The sequence below is a fragment of the Desmodus rotundus genome, chromosome X, assembly GCF_022682495.2.
Source record: "Desmodus rotundus isolate HL8 chromosome X, HLdesRot8A.1, whole genome shotgun sequence".
NCBI lineage: Eukaryota > Metazoa > Chordata > Mammalia > Chiroptera > Phyllostomidae > Desmodus > Desmodus rotundus.
In genome coordinates, this window is record NC_071400.1 from 66,918,186 (window position 1) to 66,942,984 (window position 24,799).

Below are 24,799 nucleotides of genomic sequence, written 5' to 3' on the forward strand. Positions count from 1 at the left end.
GAGGCCTGGTTGGGGCTAGCAAAAGCAGAAGTGGCAGAGGTCCCAGCCCCCTTCTGGCAACCCTGTAAGTCTGAAATGGGCATGGCTGGATGGGGACTTGATGGATAGGGCAGGCTGGAAAGGGCAGAGCCAGAGCAGGGTGTGAGGGGGAGGAGGACAGGATGTGATGAGCAGGGCTGAGGGGAGACAGTCTGACCATAACTGGATGGGCTGGGACCTCATATGATGGTCAGGGATAGAACAAGATATGAGGGGGCAGGGCATGATCGTCATGACACCTTGAATTCTCCTCAGTATCCCAAAGTGGAAGCATCAGGGAGGACTATTCCACACTCTCCTATCCCTTATCCCAACATTTTCCCAACACCTTTGGCCTAAGGAGTATTAACAAATACACAGAAGTTAGTGAATTGGCTGTGCACTAATCAGGCACCAACTATATACCTGATGGCCTGGGATGGGGACTACAGGGAGCAATGGTCAGCACTGTCAATTCCCCTTCATAAAGTCCCAGCTCCCTTGACAGAATAAGACTCACTGAACACTGAGTGGGCATCACTTCATACCCACCCCTGCATGGGCACTGCAGCCTGTTCCTAAATACAGTTGCACTGTTACCCACTTCCACTGGAGTTTCAGAATTGGGTTTGTGGCCATACAGATGGGTTTAGGGTTCATCAAGAGATATGAAAAGACTTTGTTCTTCCAAAGTTTATAAACAAAACTCTGGGCAGTGGGAAATGAGAGTAGATTCCCCTGGTCCATCCCAGATTCATGGATGAAAGAATGAACAGAAATAGGGGACAATTTTGAGGACCTCCTCCCAAAAAGGGATAGATAGAAGCAGGAGACCAAATGATAAATAGAAACACAGAGGCACTCTGAGATGCCCTGAGAAAGAAGTGGCTAAAGAAACAGGTGTGTGAGGAATTCGTCCAGTGCCATCCTTGCACAAGATGTTGGGTACAGGACCTCAGCAGAACAGGGCTCAGTCGTCTATTCTGGAGCGCAGGTCAGTGGTGAGCGGGTCATGCTGGATTGTCTGGTGAAGCATCAGGGACAGCAGACCTGCCCGGTTCTTCATAGCTGTGCGTACCTTGCTCTCCTGCTCACTCAGCATTTCCAGCTTGTGCAGCTGTGGAAGATCAGCATGAGAGGGGGATTCAAGGATTCTATCCCACCTCTCAGCTTCACTCAGCATTGTAGCTTACCGCTCTCACACGCTCTAGGTCCACCTCTGCACGCCTCAGCTTTTCCCAGCAGTAGTGGTGGTTGCACAGGCGTTTGGGGAGGCGACAGAAATTACCAGTGAGTTCAAAGACATTGTGCACTAGCGGGCAACCACACACCTCATCATCTGGTACCTGTGGGGAAGAATGAAGAATGATGAGGTATGGAGGACGACAGCTCTAGAGGGTGATCAAGTAGGCATGATGAGAGGAATAGAGGAATGGAGGGCAGTTGGGCATGAAGGAGAGAAATGAGGAGTGACACACCCGGGGGAAGAAAGGAATTCTCTGATTAGGTAGAGAAGAGGGGGGAAAGGGGGATGATCAAGCATGGAGGATGGAGGAAGAAATTAACAAGCAGGATGGAGGAATGGAGGTGATCGGACAGGACAGAAAAACAGAGACCAAACAGGAAGGAGAGGAAGAGTGGAGGAAGATCTGACAAGAAGTAGATGAATGAGGGTTGGCAAAGCATGAAGGAGGTGAGGAATGAGGCAGGGGAGGTGGGAAAGGAAGCTGGATAAACGGGGAGAGATAGGATTTAGGAGATGACAAGCAGGAAAAAGGTGATTAGGGGCAGTGAAGCAACGAAAATTAGAATGGAGGGAGATCAGAAAGTGTAAGAGAGAGGAGTTGAGGGCAGCCATGCAGAGAGGTAGAGAGGAATGGAGGCAGTAGGACTGGGTGGGAAAGGAATGGAGGATGGTTGAGCAAGTAAAAGAGAATGGGGAATGGTTATGCAGTGATGAGCAGAGGAATAGAAGGTGGTCAGGCAGAGAAAGAGAAATGTGGGTGGGGGTCAGGCAAGGAGGGTACGAATAAACAGCAGTCAGGCAAAGAGAAAAGTAAGAATAGAAGGTGACTGGGCAGTGAGGAGGGGGGCATGTGGGGTAGTCAGGAAGGGAAAAGAACATAAGGGCTGGTTGGTCAGGAAGTATGAAGGCAGTCAAGCAGAAGGAAGAAGGAGATAGGAGGCATTCAAGCAGAGATGAAGAGAAGAATAGGGTGCTCAGGCAGGGAGGATGGAAGGAGTGGAGGGTGAGAAAGAGTCCCACCTTGGGGTCCTTTGAGTGCTCAGGGCACAGGACCTGGAGCCGCTTACAGTACCTCTTACTCTTTGGGTCATAAAAGTCACAGAAGAGCCTTGTGGCCCTGTGGGGAGATTGAAAGTGAGGTGCTAAAGGTCAGGAGAAGGGAGGTCCCATCCTGAACCCTGTCCATACTTTGTCCCCAACCTTACCCATACCCTACCTTGAATCCACCCACCTCTGCCTCTGAGCCCACCCACATCTTGCCCATGATCTTGCCCACCCTGTTCCTGACCCTGTCCACATCATGTCTGACCCTAAGCAGCACCCACACTCACCCTTCAATGCAAGTGGGGTACAAGGACCCGAAGGACGATTTGCACTCATACTGGGAAGAAAGATTACAAATGGGAGGAACTGTGGAAGTACACCACATCTCCTCCCATGAAAAAGCCCCAAACAATACATTTGTCCCCTATGGACGCTAGGCTCCTATTTGCCCAGCCAATAGCCCTCCTCTCCACTGGCTGATGATCCAATATTTGCCCTCATACTGGGGATGGAAGAAAAGCACAAATGAGTAGATCCATGGATGTATGTTGTAGTCCTTTCTACAAAAAACACCCAGGCACCAAACCTGTTGCCCTCCTCATGAAACCCACCCAGCTAAAAACACCCTTGCCCCATTAGCCCCCAGCCAATGTCCCAACCTTGGCAAAGCAGTGCTCCATGTGGTGCAGGGCAGCCTGCATAGTGATAGATTTCCCACAGGAGACACAGAAGATCTTCTGGCTGGCTTTGTCCATAAATCTGGTGCTCTGCACAGGACAACAGAAGAGCCAGTAAAGCAGAGCAAAGTGGGGATGGGCAGGGCAAGATACCAGGTACATTTCTGCTACACCCTACCTATTCCCACTCACCTCCTCCTCATTGCACACAGTCTGCTGCTTGCCACGCATAATGATATCCTCAAGTTCATTGAACTGACGCTCCATGTTCTTTAGGTAGGTGCGAATGTCCTGCTGCTCACGGAGGATCTTCTCAAGCATTTTCTTGCTATGCTCCTCAGCAATGCAGGGGCTGTTCTGCCACTGCTGTATGCGCTGGGGCAGGATCTCATAGATGCGTCTGGAAGGGAAGACAGCAAGAAATGAATGGGTAGGTGGGGGCAATAAAAGAAGAGGAAATGGATGAGTGACCGAATGGTGACTATATAGGATAATAAATTGTAAAAGAGTGAATGCTGGTGAATGAGTGATTAAATGGTGGATGAATGGGTAGATGGGTAGATGTCTGGGTGAGTAAATAACTGTAAGGGTGGACGAGTGGGTTGGTGGATGGAATGAGGATGGGTAGATCAGTGGGTGGGTGGCTGTAAGGGTGGGTGGGTGGATGAATGGGTAGGGGGTGGATAGACTTACAGTTGGCGTAGATCATGCCCTACCCCAAGCCCTGTTGTTTAACCTCCAGATGTACTCACTCGGCTGCCAGCTTCATGCCACAGTAGTCTGAGCAATACTTGGAACCTGGCCGAGTGGGATTCACACAGCCAGATCCCTGGCACTGCTGCAGCAGGACTGGGTCCTTGGCATCCATCTGCTCTGCATGTTTCCACATTTCCATGAGTTTCTGCTTCTTCTCCTGTGGGACAACAGCGGTCAGGACATGAGTAGGGGAATTCCCTAATCCTGTACCCCTGCCTTGCACTCTGCTCCCAACCTTTGCTTCCATGCCCCCCACTCCACCATATCTGTCACCTTCCATTCCCCATTTTTCTTCGATTTCTGCACTTTCTTCATATTCACTTTCTGCTTCTACAGTGCAGGATCCAGAAATGGGAACTCCTCAAAAACAAAAACAAAAACAACTACTTTGTTGTGTAACAAGATATATTTTAAATCAATGGATAAAATGATCATTTATTAATTCAAGATTCTGTAGGTTTTAAATAAGGATAGGCTCAGCTGCACAGTTCTGCTGGATTTGCCTGGGTTTCTCCTTATAGTTGTACTCAGCTAGTGGCTGTTTGATCTTAGATGGCCTCATTCACATGTTTGAAGTTTGGTGGGTCAATGGAATTGATGGAGCCATGAATCTCCATCAACTAGCAGGCTAGCTTGTGTTTTTCACATGGTGACTGGGTTCCAAAAGATCCAAAAAAAGTAAAAGCCCCAATGTTTAAGCATATTTTAAGCCTCTGCATGCATCATGTTTGCTAGCACCCTATTGGATATGTCACTAATCCAGGGTTGTAGGCCAGTAAAATGCTGACAGATCTCCCCAACTTGTTTCTTAAATGTTTTTTGGACACTCCCTGCCTCTTCTTTCCTCATTGTTGAACCTCTCTGCCTACACTGTCTCTATCTTTCTACCCAGCGGCTCTACCATACACTCATCAGATTTTGATTGTCAAAAGTCCTCTATGAAAAAGTCCTGGTATAGTTTTCAGTCCTGAGGCAGATCCTTTGTAGTCAACAACTGGGATGTGGTTGTTGTCTGAGATGTCTTTTTTACTGACAATGGCACTGCCACCATCTGATACTTCTGGGATAGCCTGGAGTTCTGCAGTTGAGGCTGTTGTGGTTGAATGGGCAGTTGCCATTAGGACCACAGCAAGGCCTCTGAGGGTATTACAGGCAAGAGGTGAGGGGTAGACATTCACACTAGCTCCACTCCCCCATTTACCTTGTGTCCTGGACTCACCAGAGACCAGGGATTACAAGTAGGGTTCTTTTGCTGGTTGGAGGAAGGCTTTGGGTCAGCACTAAGTACATGGAGACAGGCTCACTGTGCCCTAACACCCCTGGCCTCACCTCCTGGCCAAAATGAAGGAGGTGGCCCACTGTACCTGCCTGGATACACTACATCTTGCCTGCCTGGGAATGGCTGGAACTACTTGGTGCTGCTTGCCCACCTTATCCAGACACACTTGGCTAGTCCATCTGGCCTCACCTTGCTCACCTGAATGCATAAGGCCTTGCCTAACTGTTCAGAAAAGCTAGACTCCACCTCCTTACACTTACTTGCTCAGCTCAGTATGCACCCTCCAGAATACACCGGCATTCTGCTCAGCCCACCGAAACGCATGGCCCGCCCCTGAGACATGCTCCGCCTACCCACATTTCCTGCCCAGTCCACCTAGTCTCTTCAAGCCCTGACTGCTTAACTCTGCCTTCTTGGATACATTCTTGCTTGCCTTACTCTCCCAGCCCTGGGGGACCCATTCACTGCATGGATACATACCCATTTCCGCCCCCTGCCAGGCCCTGCTCCCTCCCCAGATTCTCTCAACTTCATATGCCCCTCCCCCACTCTTGCACATACCAGTTTCTGTCTTATCTTCGGAATATTGAGCCATGCCAAGCCCCATCCCCCCTCCCCACCTGCATATGCTTGTCATGCTGTGTCTGCCCTGACTGACTCACCTAGAATAATTTGACAATCTTTATTCTGAAACGCATGCCTACATGTACCCAGTAACACTGAGTAAAATATATAAATATACATTTTTTAAAAGTTTGTGTGTATATGCACACACAGGCAAACAAATCACTGCTCTCAATGATTAATAGAGCAAGCACAGCCACCAAAAGAATATACACATTTTCAACAAGACAATTATCAATTGGCAAACTCATACTATTTCGGAGCTAGAGATGCAGTATTATTAAAAAGTGACCCTAGTAACCTTAACAGACGTCTAAACACAATCTAATTAATAAGCATCACACAGGGCACAGGTAAGTTACATTAGACATTAATAACAGGCTTAACTTTTGAAAATTGTGAAGGCACTTCTAAATAACTTGTTAAAAAGAAAAATAACTGAAAATTTAAAAACACAGAACTTAACAAGAACGAAAACAATGCACACCTAACTGTGGTCTTTGACGGAACTTCAATACGAGAATATGAGGAAAGAAGAAAGACGGAAATTACTGATCTGAGCATTCAACTCAAATTAGAACAAGTCCCCATCCTGACTCCAAAGACCCCCATTATCAACCCCCAAATCCCCCTTACCCACTCCTCCAATCAAAAAAACCAAAGTGCCCTGTCAAAGCCCCTACAAAATACCTCAGCCGGCGCTCAGCTGTGGAGAGCTTCGCGGCAGTCTCGGAGCGAAGAGGCTGCTTCCCGCTTCAACCTTAGCCCCGCCCCTTCAAGAATGTGTTCGTTTTGCGCATGCTCCAGACCCCCAGCAAAGCTGAGAGTTCACCAAAAGTTCAAATGGCTCGTAGCAGAGAAACCGCAGAGTTCGAGTGTTGGTCATTCTGCAGAACACCAGCCACACCACAAGTCTACATGGATACCCTTGTCTCTTTTGATGCCAACACCTCACTGTTTTACATATTGCAATGATTGATCATTGCATTATTGTATATGGCAGAAATATTGATCCTCTTATTGTTTCCAATTATTTTGAATAACTTCATATTATTACTATTTCACTATTTACTTTGATTTTAATCATGAAGTAGGCAATGAGAAAAACAAGGAAAAAAGTATGTAAATCAATTTTTAAAAGTCAAGAATGTAAAAAATATATATATAGAAAGGGCAGAAAAAATAGAAAGCAGAATGTAAGAAGGTAGGAATAAGTTCATATTATATTACTTAATGAATGATAAAAATTGTTAATGAAGTAAACTCTGCAGTTAAAGTCAAAGATAGTCATTTTGGATGAAAATGAACAAATCTAGCCCTGTGCTGTTAATGCCAAAGTTAACAAATCATAAAAATACAGAAATATTTAAAATAAAGGAATGGAAGAAAATTTGTCAGGCACGTGTTGATCAAAATAAGCAAGATAAGTTACAGTAATATCAGACAAAAATACTAAGACAAAAAGTATTAATTGAGATTGAAAGGGTCATTCCACAATTATTTGATGCAACATGAATATGTAAATATTTCAATCTTACACACAATTAAATTGCATACAATAAATATAAAGAAAAATATATTAGAACAAATCTAAAATAGAAAAAATATTCTCATTGTAGATTACAATCATACTATTCTTTTAATTCCCACTCACCCTTCAAGACTCAGCTTTGCAATCATCTGGGAAGCTCTCTCTGCAACAGGGAATTTCCCCCATTGGCCAAAATGGCACACAGAGAGGTTCTTACACTGAGCAGGCCACAAGCTAGAAAGACGAATGGACAGGATCTGAGCATGCCAAGAGCTAGCAAGATAATCGGTTAGGAAAAAAAGCCCTCCCCTCCTTATCCTTATAAGAATGATGGGCTTAAGCAGGAAGGGGGGATGGTTTTTGAGATGGAAGTCCACCATTGTCCCAGGTTGTGGCACCTGAATAAACCTCTTGGCACCAGCACCTATCTTTCAAATTTGGCATTCATTGCAGCAGGCAGTTGAACCTGCATTTCAGTTACAATAGTTGGAGTGTTCTATAAATGTCAATGAGGGCAAGTTGGTTGATAGTGTTAACCAAGTCTTATATATTCTTACTTATCTTCTGTCTACTTATTCTAGTGATTATTGAGAGAGGAATGTTGAAATATCCTACTGTAATTACGGATTTGTCTATTTCTCCTTGCAGTTCTACCAGGTTTTCTTGACATATTTTGAAGCTCTGCTATTAGGTCCCTGAACATTCTTGATTGTTATATTCTTCTAATGAATGAAGCCCTTTATTATTACAGAATGATGTGTCTGGTCAAAAGGAAAAAATGTGACTCAAATAGTGTTTAAAGATTTTATTTAACTTATGCGCATCAGTTAGAAACTTAAGAAAAATAAACTCCCTAAGCTGAGGCAGGATTAGTTTACTTTTTAAAAAGATTTGATTTATTTCTTCTTACAGAGGGGAAGGGAGGGAAAAGGAGAGGGAGAGAAACATCAATGTGTGGTTGCCTCTCGCACACCTGCAACCAGTGACCTGTCCTGCAACCCAGGCATGTGTCCTGACAGGGAATCAAACCGGTGACTGTTTGGTTGGCAGGCCAGCGCTCAATCCACTGGGCCACAGCAGCCAGGGTGAGGCAGGATTAGCTTAAATGGGGCAAGAAAAGGGATATGTGACTGTGGTCTGTACCAGGTTCAATTTTCCTTATCTATAGTTGTTAAAAATTTGGAACTGTTGAGAGACTGTTTCAGTTTTTCATGCCTTTTTCTCAGGATCATTAGTGAAATGTCATGCCTACAGCTTTCAGAAGAGTTCTTTGAGAGCCATTTATGTAATCCTTAAGGGTTTTCAAGTTTCAGGAGAGAAGGAGATTGTGGAAGAGGAAGAAAAAAAAGGAAAGGATGCAAAGACTGAAACAGGAAAAACTGGAGTCTGTTTTAATTCTTTATAGCTCTTTCTCATGGCCAAGTTGGACTCCTCTCTTCACTGGCCAAACCTATTGGGAGAGAAAACAAAAGTACAGGATGAATAAGTTTACAGAACATTTTGCCCCAAAGAAGCAAACTACAAGGTCTGTCCAGGAAAAGTCCAGCCATTGTCAATATAACGAGAATGGTTTATGGGACATTGATGTAACCTGGCAGCCAAGGGGAGTGGACTGGAATGTGAATGTGTGAACAATGATGACTTCACTGTACTAGTCAGTGGGGATGGTAGATGCTGTTGAGTGAGCATGTGTACTGTGTGGTCGTTGCATACAAAATGACTGAGCAAGTAGAGCAATGAATTTGCATCACATTTTGTGTTAAGCTTGAACATTCCTCTGCGAAGATTATTCAGATGATTCAGAAGGCCGCAGCTATGGGCAACTGGTGATTGGCAGCTTCATCATGACAATGTGCCTGCTCATGCTTCACGTCTCATGCAGAGTTTTATGGTGACATTTCAAATCACCCAGGTGACTTAGCCCCCATACTGCCCAGATCTGGTACCCAAGACTTCTGGCTTTCCCAAAAAACAAAATCACCTTTGAAAAGGAAGAGATTTCAGACCTTTAATGAGATTCAGGAAAATATGATGGGGCAGCTGATGGCAATTGGGAAAACTGTGTGAGGTCCCAAGGTGCATACTTTGAAGGGGACTGAGGTGTCATTTTTCTATGTGCAGTGTTTCTTGCATCTTGTATCTTCTTCAATAAATGTCTGTATTTTTCAGTTTATGTGGCTGGATACCTTCAACAGACCTTGTATACATTCTTTTCAAACACACATGGATCATTTTCAAAGACAGACTACATGGTAGGACACAAAACAAGCCTTAACAAATTCAAGAAATTTGAAATCACATCAAACACCTTCTCAGATCACAATGGCTTGAAACTATAAACCAACCTCAAGGAAAAAACCCCAAAACACTCAAAATCATGGAGATTGAATAGCATGCTATTAAACAATGAATAGGTTAACAATTAGATCAAGGAAGAAATCAAAAAGTTTCTGTAAACAAATGAAAATGAACACACGACAACCCAAAACCTATGGGACACAGCAAAGGCAGTCCTGAGAGGGAAGTTCATAGCAATACAGGCCTACCTTAAGATAGAAATATATCAAATAAACAATCTAGGTCTAGCTCTAAAAAAACTAGAGGGACAACAACAAACAAAATCCAGAGTGAGTAGAAGGAAGGAAATAATCAAGATCAGAGCAGAATTAAATGGCATGGAGACTAAAAAACAATTCAAAAAATCAATAAATACAGGAGCTGATTCTTTGAAAAGATAAACAAAAATGACAAACCTTTAACCAGACTCATCAAGAAAAAAAAAAGGACCCGAATAAATAAAATCAGAAATGAAAGAGAAGTAACAACTGATAACACAGAAATGCAAAGGATTGTAAGAAATTACTATGAACAATTTATATGCCAAGAAACTGGACAACCTGGGTAAAATGAATACATTTCTAGAAACATACAATCTTCCAAAACTGAATCAGGAAGAAGCAGAAAACCTGAATAGACTGATAACAACTAGTGAAATTGAAACAATCATCAAAAACTCCTAACACACAGAAGCCGTGGACCAAACGGCTTCACAGGTGAATTTTACCAAACATTCAAAGAAGAACTAAGACCTCCCCTTCTCAAACTATTTCAAAAAATGTTTTTACAAACTCTTTTTACAAGGCCAGTATTATCCTAATTCCAAAACCAGGTAAAGATACAACAAAGAAAGAAAATTACAGCTCCCTACCTAGGAGACCACCCTGCAGAGCTTGCTCTCCAGGACTCCTTGCTGAATATGGACCTCTGAGATTGCCCTTGAGTTTTGCAATCAAGACTGACTGGAGTCTGACGAATCAGTCCCCCTTTGGGATCCTTCCTCTGGTCCTAAAGCAGGAGAGAGGAAGCTGGGGGAAGGTTGGGGAAGAGAGTGGAGTTCACCTGTTACTCATACTACCTGAGGTTTCCTCAGGTTCAGCCTCCCAGAGTCGGGGCTGCAGCAACACTGGAAACCTAGAGGCAAGCTTCTCCACAACTTAACGCAAACACCACTGTGTGCAGATGTTATTACAGTGCAGCTTCTGACTCAGTAGGTCTGGGGGAGGACCTGGGGTTTAGCGTTTCTAGATGTTGTCAGCACTGCTGGTCCAGGCACCACACTTTGATTAGCAAAGACAGAGGGAAGGGCAGTGCAAAACCAGGAGAAATTGATGTACTATTCCTTCTCAATGACCACATGGGTGAAAGGAGAGAGAAGAGGAGCCACTGCTCCCACGTTTCCCTCCTGGACACACCCCCTCCCAGTGGAGTGCCTGCCTGACATGTGAGCTGTATGTTTAACTGCCAGCAGCTTTGATGAGCTGGTCTCTGCTGCTTCAGACACCTGCTAGCAGGATAAACTGGGGAAAGGAGGGGCTGACCCAAGGCAGGAAGAGAGACTCTGGGGAAGTCGGTGCCTCCCCTTTGCTGAGACTGGTGAACCCCACCGCTGGCAGTGGTTAACTTGCTCAGGGCCTCCCAGCACCAATAGCCAGATCGCCAATGAATGCAGAGCTGAAATCACCCCTGTGTTAAAGCCTGGAACTTACATCCATTTACTGACTCCTGAGAATTTGCATGGGTACCTATTTGCTTCTCTTCTGTGGCAGCCGGGGCTCTGTCTATGTCCGCATTCTGCTCCATGTAGATGCCTGAATCAGAGCTGCAGGCACTGGGGCAGTGCCCCAAGTTGGGTAAGCCCCCTCCCCTCAGGTGAGGCCCAGAAAGTGAGAAGCAGGCACCAAGGATGGCTTCTATTGTCACCTGTGCGGATTGGTGGCCTCCTGTGAAATTGCCATCCTTCATTCTACAAACACTGAGCTCCTAAGTGTGAGCAGAGGTCTAATGGGATAAGAGACCCAGCACCAGTCTGACATCTCTGCTTGTGAGCCTGGTCTTCTCTGACATCAGTGCAGAGCCAGCACCCACCTACCACACGAGGTTGCTGTGAGGCCATGTATGGAGAATGCTAAGGCCAGTGGCAGGCGCTTAGAAAGTGCTTGATAAAAGTTTTTGTTTAAGATAAAGCTGTGGCAATTGGCAAGGTTGATATCATTCCAGCCAGAGAAGGAAGCCAAGAGAGTTCTGGTTGTAGAATCAAGCCAGCATCCGGATACGAAGACAGCATTCACCTACTGATCAAGCAAGGCTGGCAGCTGCCCACCACTGATGCTGGAGACAGCAAGCGAGGGTCACAGCTGCTGGAACCCTAAGTTGGCAGGAAGGGCAGGGTGTGGCATGCACAGTCATAGGATTCGACTCCCAGGGGTTGTTGGGGGCCAGCAGGAAAGTAGGCATAATTCCCCAGGCTCAAACTGCTCACAGAGCTGCCTCCTTCCAACCCCTGGGCCTCCAGGTCCCTAGGAAGGGGCTATGGAGGACCTCCCGGAGCCAAGTTGGCCATCTCACTAGGAGGGGCTACAGCTGCCTGACTGCTCCTTGAGCTCCTTTTCTATCTTCTTACTTCACAACCTCCCCACTATTGGACACCCCCCTAACCAGAAGTTCCCACCACACACCCTGCAGCTCCCTCTATGGTTGCCAAGGTGCAAGGTCTCAGAGCCTGGGTATGGCCCCCTCCTTCGTCTGTGCCATGTGCAGCCCCATCAAGGCCACAATGGCATGTTCCCATCCCTGGACACTATACGACCACCACAGACATGGGCCATCATGCGAGGGAGCAGTTCTCTGGAGAGTGGGTAACAGGGGGCCACTGGACATCACAATCCAAAGCACATGAAGAATATTAATTAAATGGAGATTTATTTCAAAATTAGTGTTAAAATGTAAGCTGTTTTTGAGGGCTGGAGCCAAACTACATAATGAATTGTGAGGGCATCTGCATCCCCCTCAACACAGGCAGAGGGCAGGCTGCCTCACCCCCAACCCTGCCTCTTGTCATGCATCCAATGGTTACTAGGACTAGAGGACAACAACAGCAAAGGACCAGCGTGTTTGCTGGTGTTTAATCCAGGTTAAGCTCTACATGTTTGAATACATGTCAGAGGTTACGTGGTGTCATGCAATCCCTGTGATGGAGTGGCTCTTGCTCAGTGACCTCCATGGCAAGGCTGCTCCCAGGGGCAAGGTTAGGTAGGGCAAAGCACTGGAAAAAGAAGAGGAGAGGACAGAGGTCAAGGCACAGTGGCCCCGGCTGAGAGGGGTCAGACCAGCTTGCCACCAGCATCCTTAGAACCAGGAATAATGGCAGTCACATGTCTTTCTTACTGAAGAAGGAAGAGCCCATGATAGGCAGTTGTTTGGTAATAATAAGCGTGTAGTCTCTGGTACCCATCTGCCTGGATCCAAACGCTGGATCTGCTGTTTCTAATTCCACGACCTTAGTGAAATGACTTTGCCTCTCTTACTTGTTTCTTCATGTATACAACAGACTGTGCCTTTGCCTACCCCAATGGGTTGTTCAGAGGCAAGTATAAGGTGCTCAGTAAATGTTAACTAGTTTTGTAAATTCACTGACATTTCAGTGGATCACGTGGGGTAAAGTCTAGCTCTCAGGTTCGCAGACTTACAGAACCCATTTCTATAAACCTCCTTTGAAAGTGTCCTTTGAGAAATTTGCTGCTCTTTTAAAACCTTTAAGAGTCAGAAGTTCTTCCCAATGCTTAGCCTAAATTCCTCCTGCAGAAAGTTAAGATTAATCTCTTCCATCCTATGGAAACAATGTAGTTCAGAGGTTTTTAACTGAGGTCTGCAAGCCTTCTGAAACTGAAATCTAAGTTCTGTGTGAGTAGAGCAAAAACTGGTGCAACAAAGAATCTTGACAATGAATGACCATCAGTGGATACTGTTAAGGACTGAAGGCTTGTGTCTCCCCAAAGTCCATATGCCAAAGTCCTAACCCCCCAGTACAGCTGTTTTTGGAGATGGGGCCGCTGAAAAAGGAAGGTTAAGTGGGGTCATAAGGGTGGAGCTCTGCTCTGATCGGATTAGTGTCCTTATAAGAATAGACATAACAGAGCTTTCTCTCTCTTTTCCTCTAGCACAGAAGGAAAGACCACTTTCTACAAGCCACGATGAGAGCCTTCACTAGAAACCAAATTTGCCTGCACTTTCATCATGGATGACTAGCCTCCAGAATGTGAGAAAATAAATATCTGTGGTTTAAGCTAGGCAGTGGTATTTTGTTTTAGCAGCCCAGGCAGACTAAAACAGATATTAACATTACAAAAAGAAAGAAGATCAGAGAGTATGTATGTATCTCTTAATGGGAGTATACAACCATGAATAACATAGAGCTTACCAAAAAATTTCAGGCTGAATATGATCAAGCCTCTAGCTCTACCAATTAACAGGAAGTACAAAAGATGGAAGAACATGTAAAATTAAACCAGCTAGCAAAGGCCAGAATGAGGAAAATCTAGGGGCAAACAACTTGCTTACTCCAAGAAAAAAAAAGTCAAGGAATGAGAGAGAGGTAGGAAAGGGGAGCCTATACCCTGTGTTAAAAGAGACTAAGAGACAAATCCAATTGCAATATAGACCTTCATTCGATCCTGAGTAAAACAAACTGAAAAAAATATTTGTAGGGAAATCTGAACATTATTGGATAGTCAATGATATTGAGAATTTTTTTATTTTTCTAGTTGTGATAATATTGTGGATACTTTTTTCAAGAGTCCTTACGTTTTAGAAATGTATACTGAAATATACACATATGGAAAATAGGATTAGGATTTGCTTGAAAATAATTGGAAGGGAGAAGTTAGAAAGGGCTATTAATGAAACACAATTGACAATGTGTTAATAATTGTTAAAGCAGGATGTTAAGTACCTAAAAGTTCATTATATCACTCACTCTGCTTTCATATATGTTAAATAAATACAAAATAAAACAATAGTTGCGAAAGGATGTAGCTCATTGTGACTCACATTTGCTGCCTTTAAGTAGCTAAAGACTATTAATAGCATCCTCAGGGTTTGTTTTCCCCAATTTAATAGCCCAACTACACAGAAATGTCACAAGAAGCCTTTTATCAGTTTGGCCACTTCTCATGTACAGTCACTCTCATGACTTGGGAGCAATGGAATCTTCTTTTCAGGCCTCTAAGCAACACCCCAAGGCAAACCCCAGGATCGCAAGGGCCTCACCATTGTTCCCTTGCTCTCCCTGGCCCTGCCCAGTGTGGGAAGGAGGCAGGGCAGATTCCACGCTTTCAGGGGGAGTCCTGGGGGCAGGGCCCAGAAGACTAATTCTGCTCCCAGAGGGCTGGGTTTCTCTCTTTTTATTTTTATTTTGTAAGATGATATTTATTTGTTTTTAGAGAGGGGGAAGGGAGGGAAAGAAAAAAAAGAAAATTACAGGCTAATATCTGTGATGAACACAGATGCTAAAATCCTCAACAAAATATTAGCAAACTGCATCCAGCAATACATTAAAAAGATCATACACCTTGATCAAGTGGGATTTATTCCAGGGATGTAAGGATGGTACAATATTCTCAGATCATTAAATGTAACACATCACATAAACAAAATGAAGGACAAAAATCACATGATGGTATTAATAGATGCTGAAAAAGCATTTGATAAGGTAAAGCACCCACTTATGACAAAAAACACTCAGCAAAGTGGGAATAGAGGCAGCATTCCTCAACATAATAAAGGCCATATACAAAAAATCTATTGTCACCCTGGCTGGTGTGGCTCACTGGATTAACACTGGCCTGCGAACTGAAAGGTCACCAGTTCAATTCCGCAGTCAGGGCACATGCCTGGGTTGTACGCCAGGTCCCTGTTTGGGGGTGTGCGAGAGGCAACCAATCAATGTATCTCTCTCACACTGATGTTTCTTTCTCTCTCTTTCTCCTTCTCTTCCCTTCTTTCTAAAAGTAAATAAGTAAAATCTTTTAAAAAAAAAAAAACCTACTGCCAACATAGTACTGGAAGTCCTAGCCACAGCGATCAGACAAGAAGTAATAAAAGGCATACAAATTGGGAAGGAGGAAGTAAAACTGTCATTATTTGCAGGTGACATGATAGTGTACATAGAAAACCCTATATATTCCACAAGAAAACTATTTGAGCTAATAAGTGAATTCAGCAAAATAACAGGATACAAAGTCAATATTCAGAAGTTGATGACATTTTTGTATACCAACAATGAACTATCAGAAAGAAAAACTAAAAAAAAAAATTTCATTTACCATAGCAACACAAAAATAAAGTACCTAGAAATAAATTTAACCAAGGAGGTAAAAGACCTGTACTCGGAAAACTATAGAACACTAAGAAAGAAATTGAGGAAGATACAAATGAATGGAAGCATATACCGTGTTCATGGATTGGAAGAATTAACATCATCAAAATGTCCATTCTACCCAAATCAGTTTATAGATTCAACGCACTTCCTATTAAAATACCAATGGCATATTTCACAGATCTAGAACAAATACTCTAAAAATTTATATGGAAACAAAAAAAGACACCAAATAGCCTCAGCAATCTTGAGAAAGAGGAACAAAGTTGGAGGGATCACAATACCTGATATCAAACTATACTACAAGGCCACTATAATTAAAACAGTCTGGTACTGGCATAAGAACAGACACACAGCTCAACGGAACAGAATAGAGAGCCCAGAAATAAACATCACTGGCCGTCAGAGAGATGCAAATTAAAACCACAATGAGATGTTCACACCTGCCAAAATGGCTATCATTAATAAATAAACAAACAATAAGTGTGCTGGTGAGGCTGTGAAGACAGGGGAACCCTTATGCACTGTTGGTGGGAATGCAGACTGGTGCAGCCACTGTGGAAAACAGTATGGAATTTCCTCAAAAAATTAAAAATGGAACTGCCTTTTGACCCAGTGACTGCACTGCTGGGAATATACCCTAAGAAGCCCAAAACGTCATTTCAAAATAACTTATGCACCCCTATTCATACTGCTATTTAAAATAGCCAAACACTAGAAACAGTCTGTGCCCATCAGTAAATGAGTGGATTAAAAAACTGTGGTGCATTTTAACAATGGAATACTACACAGCAGACAGAAAGAAGTCATACTTTTTTTGACAGCATGGATGGAACTGGAGAGCATTATGCTAAGTGAAATAAGCCAGGCGGTGAGGGACAAATACCATATGATCTCACCTTTAACTGGAACACAATCAACAAAAGAAAAAAAGCAAACAAAATATAACCAGAGACATTGAAGTTAAGAACAATGTAAAAATAGCCAGAGGGGAGTGGGGAGGGGATAGTGGGGAGAGGGGTCTATAGGAGCTACTATAAAGGACACAAGGACAAAATCAAGGGGGAGGGTGGAGGTGGGGGAAGGAGGAGGTGGGGGAGGGAGGTGGGACTGGCTGGGGTGGGGTGGAGGGATGGGGAGAAAATGCAGACAATTGTAACTGAATAAAAAAAAATAAAAAACAGTAACAACAAAAAAGACAGATAAAAAAAAGAGGAATCTAGTGAACAAAATAAACTAAAGAACAAAATAGAACTAGAGGCATAGAATCATGGAATAGAGTGACAGTGGTAAGAGGGGAGAAGGAAGGGAGGGGGACTGTTTCAAAGAAGATGAAGGGATTAGTCAAGGAACATATATGAAGGACCCATGGACATAGACAATGGAGGGGGACTGACTATGGAAGTGGGGGATGGGCTGGGTGGAGGGGGGTGAAGGAAGAAGTAATTGGAACAACTGTAAAACAAAAAAATATAAAAATTTTTACATTTAAGAAAAGAAGGCCCCCATAATGAGTTTATGGGGTAGTTTGTTGTTTGAAATTTTATTCCTTAATAATGCTTGGATCATCTGTTTGGACAGGACAGTATTGCTGGTCTTAATTAGATGTGAAAGAATGCATTTGATTAGAAATACTTTTATTGGGAGGAAAAGAAAGGAAGACCTGATAGAGGCACTTCCTGTAGGACTCCATAATGGTTTTTCATTGGTGTCCCTTCTAGTAGACTAAGTCTCTTACTTATAAGTCATGTAGAAGATCAGAAGGTGATTCCTTTGAAAGGTCAGCTTGAATCTGTTGCTAGTATATGCCATTGGTCTTTTACGGCAGCAATTTTCAACCGGTGTGCCAGAAGGACTTTTAAAACATGCAATATCTGACTCTTTAGTCAGGGGCACTACCTCTTTTCCCTTAGATTGTCAAATTTAAAAAATGACAATGATCAACACAATAGTCATCTGGTGTGAATGAATCAAAATCTTACCTATTTTTGGTCAGCTTCGTACAAAAATATATTTTTGGTATGCTTTAGAATTTTAGTAATTAGCTTATGTGTTCAATGAGACAGAAAAGGTTGAACATTGCTGCTTTACACTATTGAGCCACATCTCCTTGCAACAAAGTAGAATCTAAAATAAGAGATGCCATACCCTGGCTGTAACGAGTTCACTAGATAGAAACCCATGTTTGCTAGAGGAGAACAGATGGCCATTAGGGCCAGTTGGAGTAACTTAGGCCAAGATAATTGTAACTCTTTAGGGCGTTTAGCAAGTTTTAATTAACTTTAAAGTACTTCTTTCTTTTTCTTTTTCCTGTGTCTGTCACACACATACCCATTTTCTGTTTTGCTAGGAAAGAGGTATCTAACTGTGTAACAATTCCTTTCCCACAGAGGTAAAGTACTTCTTTCTATGTGTTCTGAGGATTGAGGATAAGGGCAGTGTAATTTTTGGCTCACAGGCAACACTTCACAAAGCCCCTTAATTATGGTTCCAGTAAGTTGAGTACCTCTGCAGTAGAGAATTAAGTAGGGAATTCCCAAGTAGCAAAGATAAAAATCCTACTGTTTTAAGCCACAGTAAGAGCCTCTGTCTTTCAATAAGGGGGATTTTGACCATTCAAAGAAAAGGTGGAAAACAATAAGTATATATTCAAATCCATATAATGTTATTTGAAATCCATTTGTAAATGTTCTGAGGGTCCCTGAGACTGTAGTTCCTGGTCATGTCCCATCTTTATAATTTTTCCAGGACTGTGAGTCTAGCAGGTAGAACGTTCACTGGAAACTTCCTCTACTACCTGATTAAAATTCTTCACCCATGTTGTCTCAGAAAAATTAGTTTTCTTTGTTGTGATAAGTCACAGTGTGAACATTTTCCCACCAAATTCCATTTCAGATAGTCTGGAGAAATCAAGCAGCTATTTAGGTGCCCCCATAGCCCATCTGACATATTGTGAGAAAGCACATCCAGCTTTCTCACAATATGTTCAGAATTTGGTATTTGTGACATCAATTTGTACAAGATTTCATAGAAGTGATCTGGCATGACTATATCATCTTTACTTTGTTGAGCTAACTATATTTGGGTGAGAGCAGTTCCATGGGAAGGAGCAAGACACCTAGTAAAACTCAAATTTGCTCGCTGTACTTAATATACCAGCAGCAGTTCAGAAATTCTGTTTTTTTGATACCATGTGTAAATCATGAACCACACCAAAGCAATATCTGCAGTTTGTGTACATGTTAACTCTTTTATCCCTTGCTAGCTGCCAGGCTTAAGTCATTGCCTGTAAGTTCGATTAGTTTTGCTGACTTGATTTTAGGAAAGGGATTAGATTTGATAATATCTGAAGAAGTAGTAACACTGTACTCAGCTTGAAAATATTCTTGTTCAGTCTTAGATATGACCCATCTACAAAAAATTCTTAGTCTGGGTCTTATAGAGTAGTCTCAAAATCAGAGTGAAGCATGGAAAATTCTTTGGTTAAAGTTAAATAATCATGATCTTCTCCCTCCTCTGGTAGAGGGAGTAAGATAGCTAGATTAAGAGGCATGATACCTATGTATGGTGATATGAGCTGGGAATAGAAGCAGCAATTCACAGGAAGTGACACAAATTTAAAATATGCGAAAAATATTTGAATACATATTTCACCAAAGAAAATATACAGAGGGCAAATAAGCACATGAAAAGATGCTCAACATCATTAGTTATTAGGAAAATGCAAACTAAAACCACAATGAACCCTGGGCAGCATGGCTCAGCTGGTTGAGGTTGTCCCACAAAGCCAAAGTTGCCAGTTTGATTCCAGGTCAGGTAACATGTCTGGGTTGCAGGCCTGGTCCCCAGTTGGGGGCATGTGAGAGGTAACTGATCGATGTTTCTTTCCCACTCTTTCTCCCTCCCTTCCCTCATGTCTATAACTAACTAACTAAATAAATAAAATCTTTTAAAAACCCCACAATGATATAACAGTACACACCTATTCAAATAGCTAGACTTTAAAAGAACAACTATACCAAGTGTTGACAAGGATGTAGAATGTAGAGGATCTGGAACTGCTAATGGGAATGTGAAATGGTACAATCACTTTGGAAAACAGTTTGGCAATTTTGTAAAAATGTTTAACATATATCTACCACATCATCTAGCCATCTACTCCTTGGTATTTTCTCAAGATGAAAGGAAATATATCCATACAAATAAATGTACACAAATGTTCAGAGCAGCTGTATTTGGAATAGCCAAAAACTGGAAACAACTCAAATGCCCAACAAGTGAACAGTTAAACAAGCTGTAGTATATCTATACAATCAAATACTATTCAGTAATAAAAAGGAATGGATTATTAATATAACAACAACATTGATGAACCTTAAAATAATTATGCTAAGTGAAAAAAGTCAGACTTAAAAGACTACATACTGAATGATTCCATTTATAGATATTTTTACAAATATGAAAACTAATGCATAGGACAGAAAGCATGTGACTGGCTGCCTGGATATGAGACGGGGAGGATAGAAGGGATTACAGTAGTCAACATGGAGGAGCTCCTCCTGAAAATCTGGACGAAAAAAAAAAACAATGATAGTATTGGATTATAACTCATATAATAAAATTAATTCAACTGTTATAAAAAGCACAATGAAAAGCTAAGTTCCCAGAAAAATTGAAAATAATAGGATGGAAAAATTAAAGATGGTGAAAATGGTAAATTTCATGTGATACATATTTTACTACAATAAAAAGAATGGAAAAAAGATACTCAGATTTGCTCATGTGAGAAACACTTGGCTCCTTTTGTGCCATTCTTGGCTGCTTTTATTCTTTCATATGTTATATCCAACCTATCAGAAAATAGTGTCAGGGATCCACTGTGAAGACGAGACACCAACAAAGGTAATTCTATATTTATAACATTTATAAGATCTCACTCTAACTTTTACTTACCTTGTGCACTGTAAGCAAAAGCATCCATAGTTTTTGTCTAGCATGAGTTCTCCCATGTTTCCTAAGGGAAAAGGAATCACCAAAGGCTTTCTTGCAAATCTTACATCCATAGTGTTCCTCCCCCACTATGTATCATTGTGAGACCTCAGGCTGGATTTTTTTTTCTACATTGATTACACTCACAAGGTTTTTCTCCAGTGCACATCTTCATGTAACTCCTGAGGGATATAGGAAAAGTAGAGGCATTTTCAGCCTAACATTCATAGAGTTTCTCCCCATTACATATTCTCTTCTGGTTTTTAAGATAAGAGTTTTTGTTGGAGGCTTTTTCACATTAATTTCATTCATAAGATTTTCCTCTACTGTGAATTCTCATGTATGCCTTATGTATATGCTTACACTAAAGGTCTCTCCACATTGAATATACCCAAAGGATTTTTCTCCGTATGAGTTTTCACATGATTCCTAAGAAAAGGGATACCCTTGAAGGCTTTCCCAAAGTCATTACATTCATAGGCCTTCACCCTGATGTGTATTCTCTTGTGCTGAGTGAGGTTAGCCTTCATGTTGAAAACTTCAAAAGAAATACTATATTCATTGGGTTTCTCTCCAGAATAAACCTCCCCTCTTGATGAAGAGGTGAGTGATGACTGGACAAAGTTTTCCATTCATTACTGTCACAGGAATTACCCCCTTCTGTTATATATCTGATACATGTTATATTGTTTATTTCCTGTGCATGCATATGTTTCCTGCCTTAAGCTTTTCTTCAGGTTGAAAGGGTAACTCTTCTGCAATAAACCTGTATCATGCTCATTATTTTCACACAGAGATTTTTTTCTGGTAATTTTTAAGGCTGAATTGTTTTTATAAACAATATCTGATTCAAATTAATGGAAATACACACACACACATAAATTCCCAGTGAAAAACATGTTTTTGAGCTATTATAATATTCATAGTATCTTTTCTGAGACACTGCTTTCTCCTAAGTGAATTCCACTTTCCTAAATGGCTTTTCCAGTTCTTAAATGGTGTATTTGTTTCCTGTTGCCTCATTAACAAGTTACCACAAACTTAGTGGCTTAAAGCAACAGAGTTTTTTACCTCACAGTTCTAGAGGTCATAAGTTTGAAATAAGTTTCACTGGGCTAAAGTCAAGGTATTGGCAGGGCTGGTTCTTTCTGAAAGCTCTGAGGGGAGAATCTGTTTCCTTATCGTTTTTCAATTTGTAATAGATGCCTGTATTCATTGGCTGCGGCCCCTTCCTCCATCTTCAAAGCTACTTCTGTCATGACATAACTATTTCCACTTTTGTAGTCAAATCTCCCTCAGATTCCCTTTATAAGGGCACTTATGATTACATTTAGGGTTCACCTGGAGAATCCAGCATAATCTCCCCATCTCAAGATCCTTAACTTAATCACTTTTGTAAAATTCCTTTTTGCCATATAAGTGAACATTCACAGGCTCTGGAGATTACAACCTGGATATTTTTAGGGGCCATTATTTAGTCTGCCACACATGGCTTTTCGAATTCAGGGCCTTTCCAATATTCTTTTAATGTAAAGGACAAAGAATCATCCCTGCGACTTTTACTATGCCCAGGTAATTGCATAGCTGTTCCCCAAATATGTCCTGCAGAGAGGTTGATCTTGGGTATTTAAGTAGACTTCCCATCTGTAAAAAACTTGATAAATATTTAAAATGTAGGGAAAGGAATGCCAGAATAAAGATTTAAAAAGTCATTATGAGTATCAAAAGGTACAAACTTCCAGTTATAAAATAAATCACAGGGATGTAATGTACAAAAATAAGTCCATATGGCCAATAGGAATTTTAAAGTACAGACCCTAAATTGTAGAAGAATGTAATTATGAGCAAAGGCAGACTTTGAGAACCTTGGCTGTATGACCATATTGGCAATTGCAGGGATAAGATGTAGATGTTTTAGGTAATTTACTAACAACAATTCTATGACAATTAAGACTGATGCCGACAAAAAGAAGTTATTATCAGAAAGTCCTAGCAGGGAGATATTAAGAGCCCCTATGAAAATGTTAGATTTAAATGATAAATTGTCCTTCCTTTGAGATTAGGCTGGGTTTTCATGATTGATGTCCTGCTCATAGGGGAGAGTACATGATATGGGAGGATTATGCAGAGGATAATAAGACCTCCCATGAAAACAGCTGCCAACATTTTCACTTTCAGGGGTTCTAAAGACAGTTGAGTATATGACTGGAAGAGCAGCAAATGCACTTACCAAAGTTCTCATCACTCCAATAAAAGTCTTTCGAAAGGGTCCCAAATTCAAATACCCATTCTGTGCCCCCAATATACCTAAGATATCTGATATCTGAAACTCATGCCCAAGCTTAGATACACATTTAAGGAACCCCAAGGTTTTTAACTATGGAGGAAACAAAAAGTCACTGAAAAATACAGGTCTTCACTATCATGGGGAAGTCATTAGACAACAAGCCCCATGATGGCATTTCTGTTTCACATACTGGTGTTTTCCCAGTCCCCAGCCCACATCCTAGAACACAATAGGTGCTTCAGAAATACTTGCTCCATAAATGACTAATTGAAGGAATGATGCCATTTGTGCATACTGTCACCAGATTGCTATAGTTCTTCAGCATCAGGTCTCTGTATTCAGCATTAGGTCTCTGTGGAGACCTAATTCAGAGATTTACATGGATCTACTACCTGAAGGCTCAATGTCCACACTCACCCCCAAGGCAATCTACCATATCCAATCTCATAACTCTAACAGCACCTTTAACACATGCCTTAGTTTATATTTTCAATACTAGACTCTAAATTCTTCCAAACTTATTCCTTTCTTTCTCCAACATTAAGCATAGTCCCAGAAACAATGCAGGCATGAGTAAAACACTTAATAGATGAAAAAACATTTCCCCAGTGAGAATATGGATTTCTTGAGTCAAAGACATTTTTATCTCCTTATGCAGTCTCCACCACAGCACTCCACAGAATGTGATGCCCAGGGGAGGGCAGTCAGCCCGGGAAGGTGGGAAGTTGAAAGGGAGCATTTCTGTGTATCCCTCCCCTATCCACAAGCAGCCTGAGATCAGAAAAAACATGTTCTGGAATCGAGGCAGCTATTGCTACAGTCTGTTTTAGGGAATTCCTAGCTAAGCAAAGGAGGACAGTCTACCTTTCAGAGAAGTATCAAATTCTTACTCATCTGTAAATATTTGTCATCAACCCGGAAGCCATTATTTCCTCCAGTGTCTCTTTTAGGAGAAAGTCAGGCAGGCTACTGAGACAGTGGAGCCAAGAGAATCCAGGCTTCCCACATTTCACAGTCACCCGCCTGGATATTGCCACATACACTAATTCTGAGCTCCTCCTCTCTCCCTACACATTCATACACTGCTGTCAGAAGAACTCAGGGTAGTTGTGTCTTACTCAGGATCAGAAAAGACTTTGGGCCTTGCTGCCCATGAGGAAGAGATTAGTAGTTCCACTTTGGGAGTATAGCTGGCCAACTCAACCTCATTACCCCTTGATCCATTGAAATTTGGAGTCATTTCATCACCAATCATCAACCAATCATGCAACCTAAATCATTAGCTATTTTATGGTGGTGGACCAGGCTGCACATGAGAAACCCTTTTAAAATGAGAAGTGCTCTGCAATATTCATATTAATGTTTTAAGTGCCATTTGCTAGAAAATGTCCTGATAACTTTACCTGCATCTGCCCATTTAACTCTTATAATAATTCTGCCAAGTACATATTATTCTTCCCACTTTATAGCTAAGGAAACTTAGGCACGAAGATGATTATTAACCTAAGATAGAAAGAGTTATTAACATGCAGGTCTGTCTCCAAAGCCTACACTCTCCTAATCGCTACATTTCTATGAAAAGAAACTTTAAATTTCAGAATTGTTGGGGATGTTGTTATTCTTTAACACATCTAG

General features: G+C 42.0%; 1 protein-coding gene across 1 annotated transcript; it reads right to left on the bottom strand.

Moving 5' to 3' along the window:
• Nucleotides 1-21,407, bottom strand: LOC112322379 (CXXC-type zinc finger protein 1-like). Its single transcript, XM_053916941.1, is given in 11 exon segments — nt 1-1,135; nt 1,212-1,364; nt 2,285-2,381; nt 2,596-2,645; nt 2,968-3,075; nt 3,178-3,385; nt 3,738-3,898; nt 3,991-4,101; nt 4,776-4,878; nt 20,842-20,902; nt 21,323-21,407. Coding segments are annotated over 11 exon segments (1,284 nt in total). The 3' UTR covers nt 1-988.
• Between the last annotated feature and the right edge of the window lie 3,392 nt (nt 21,408-24,799).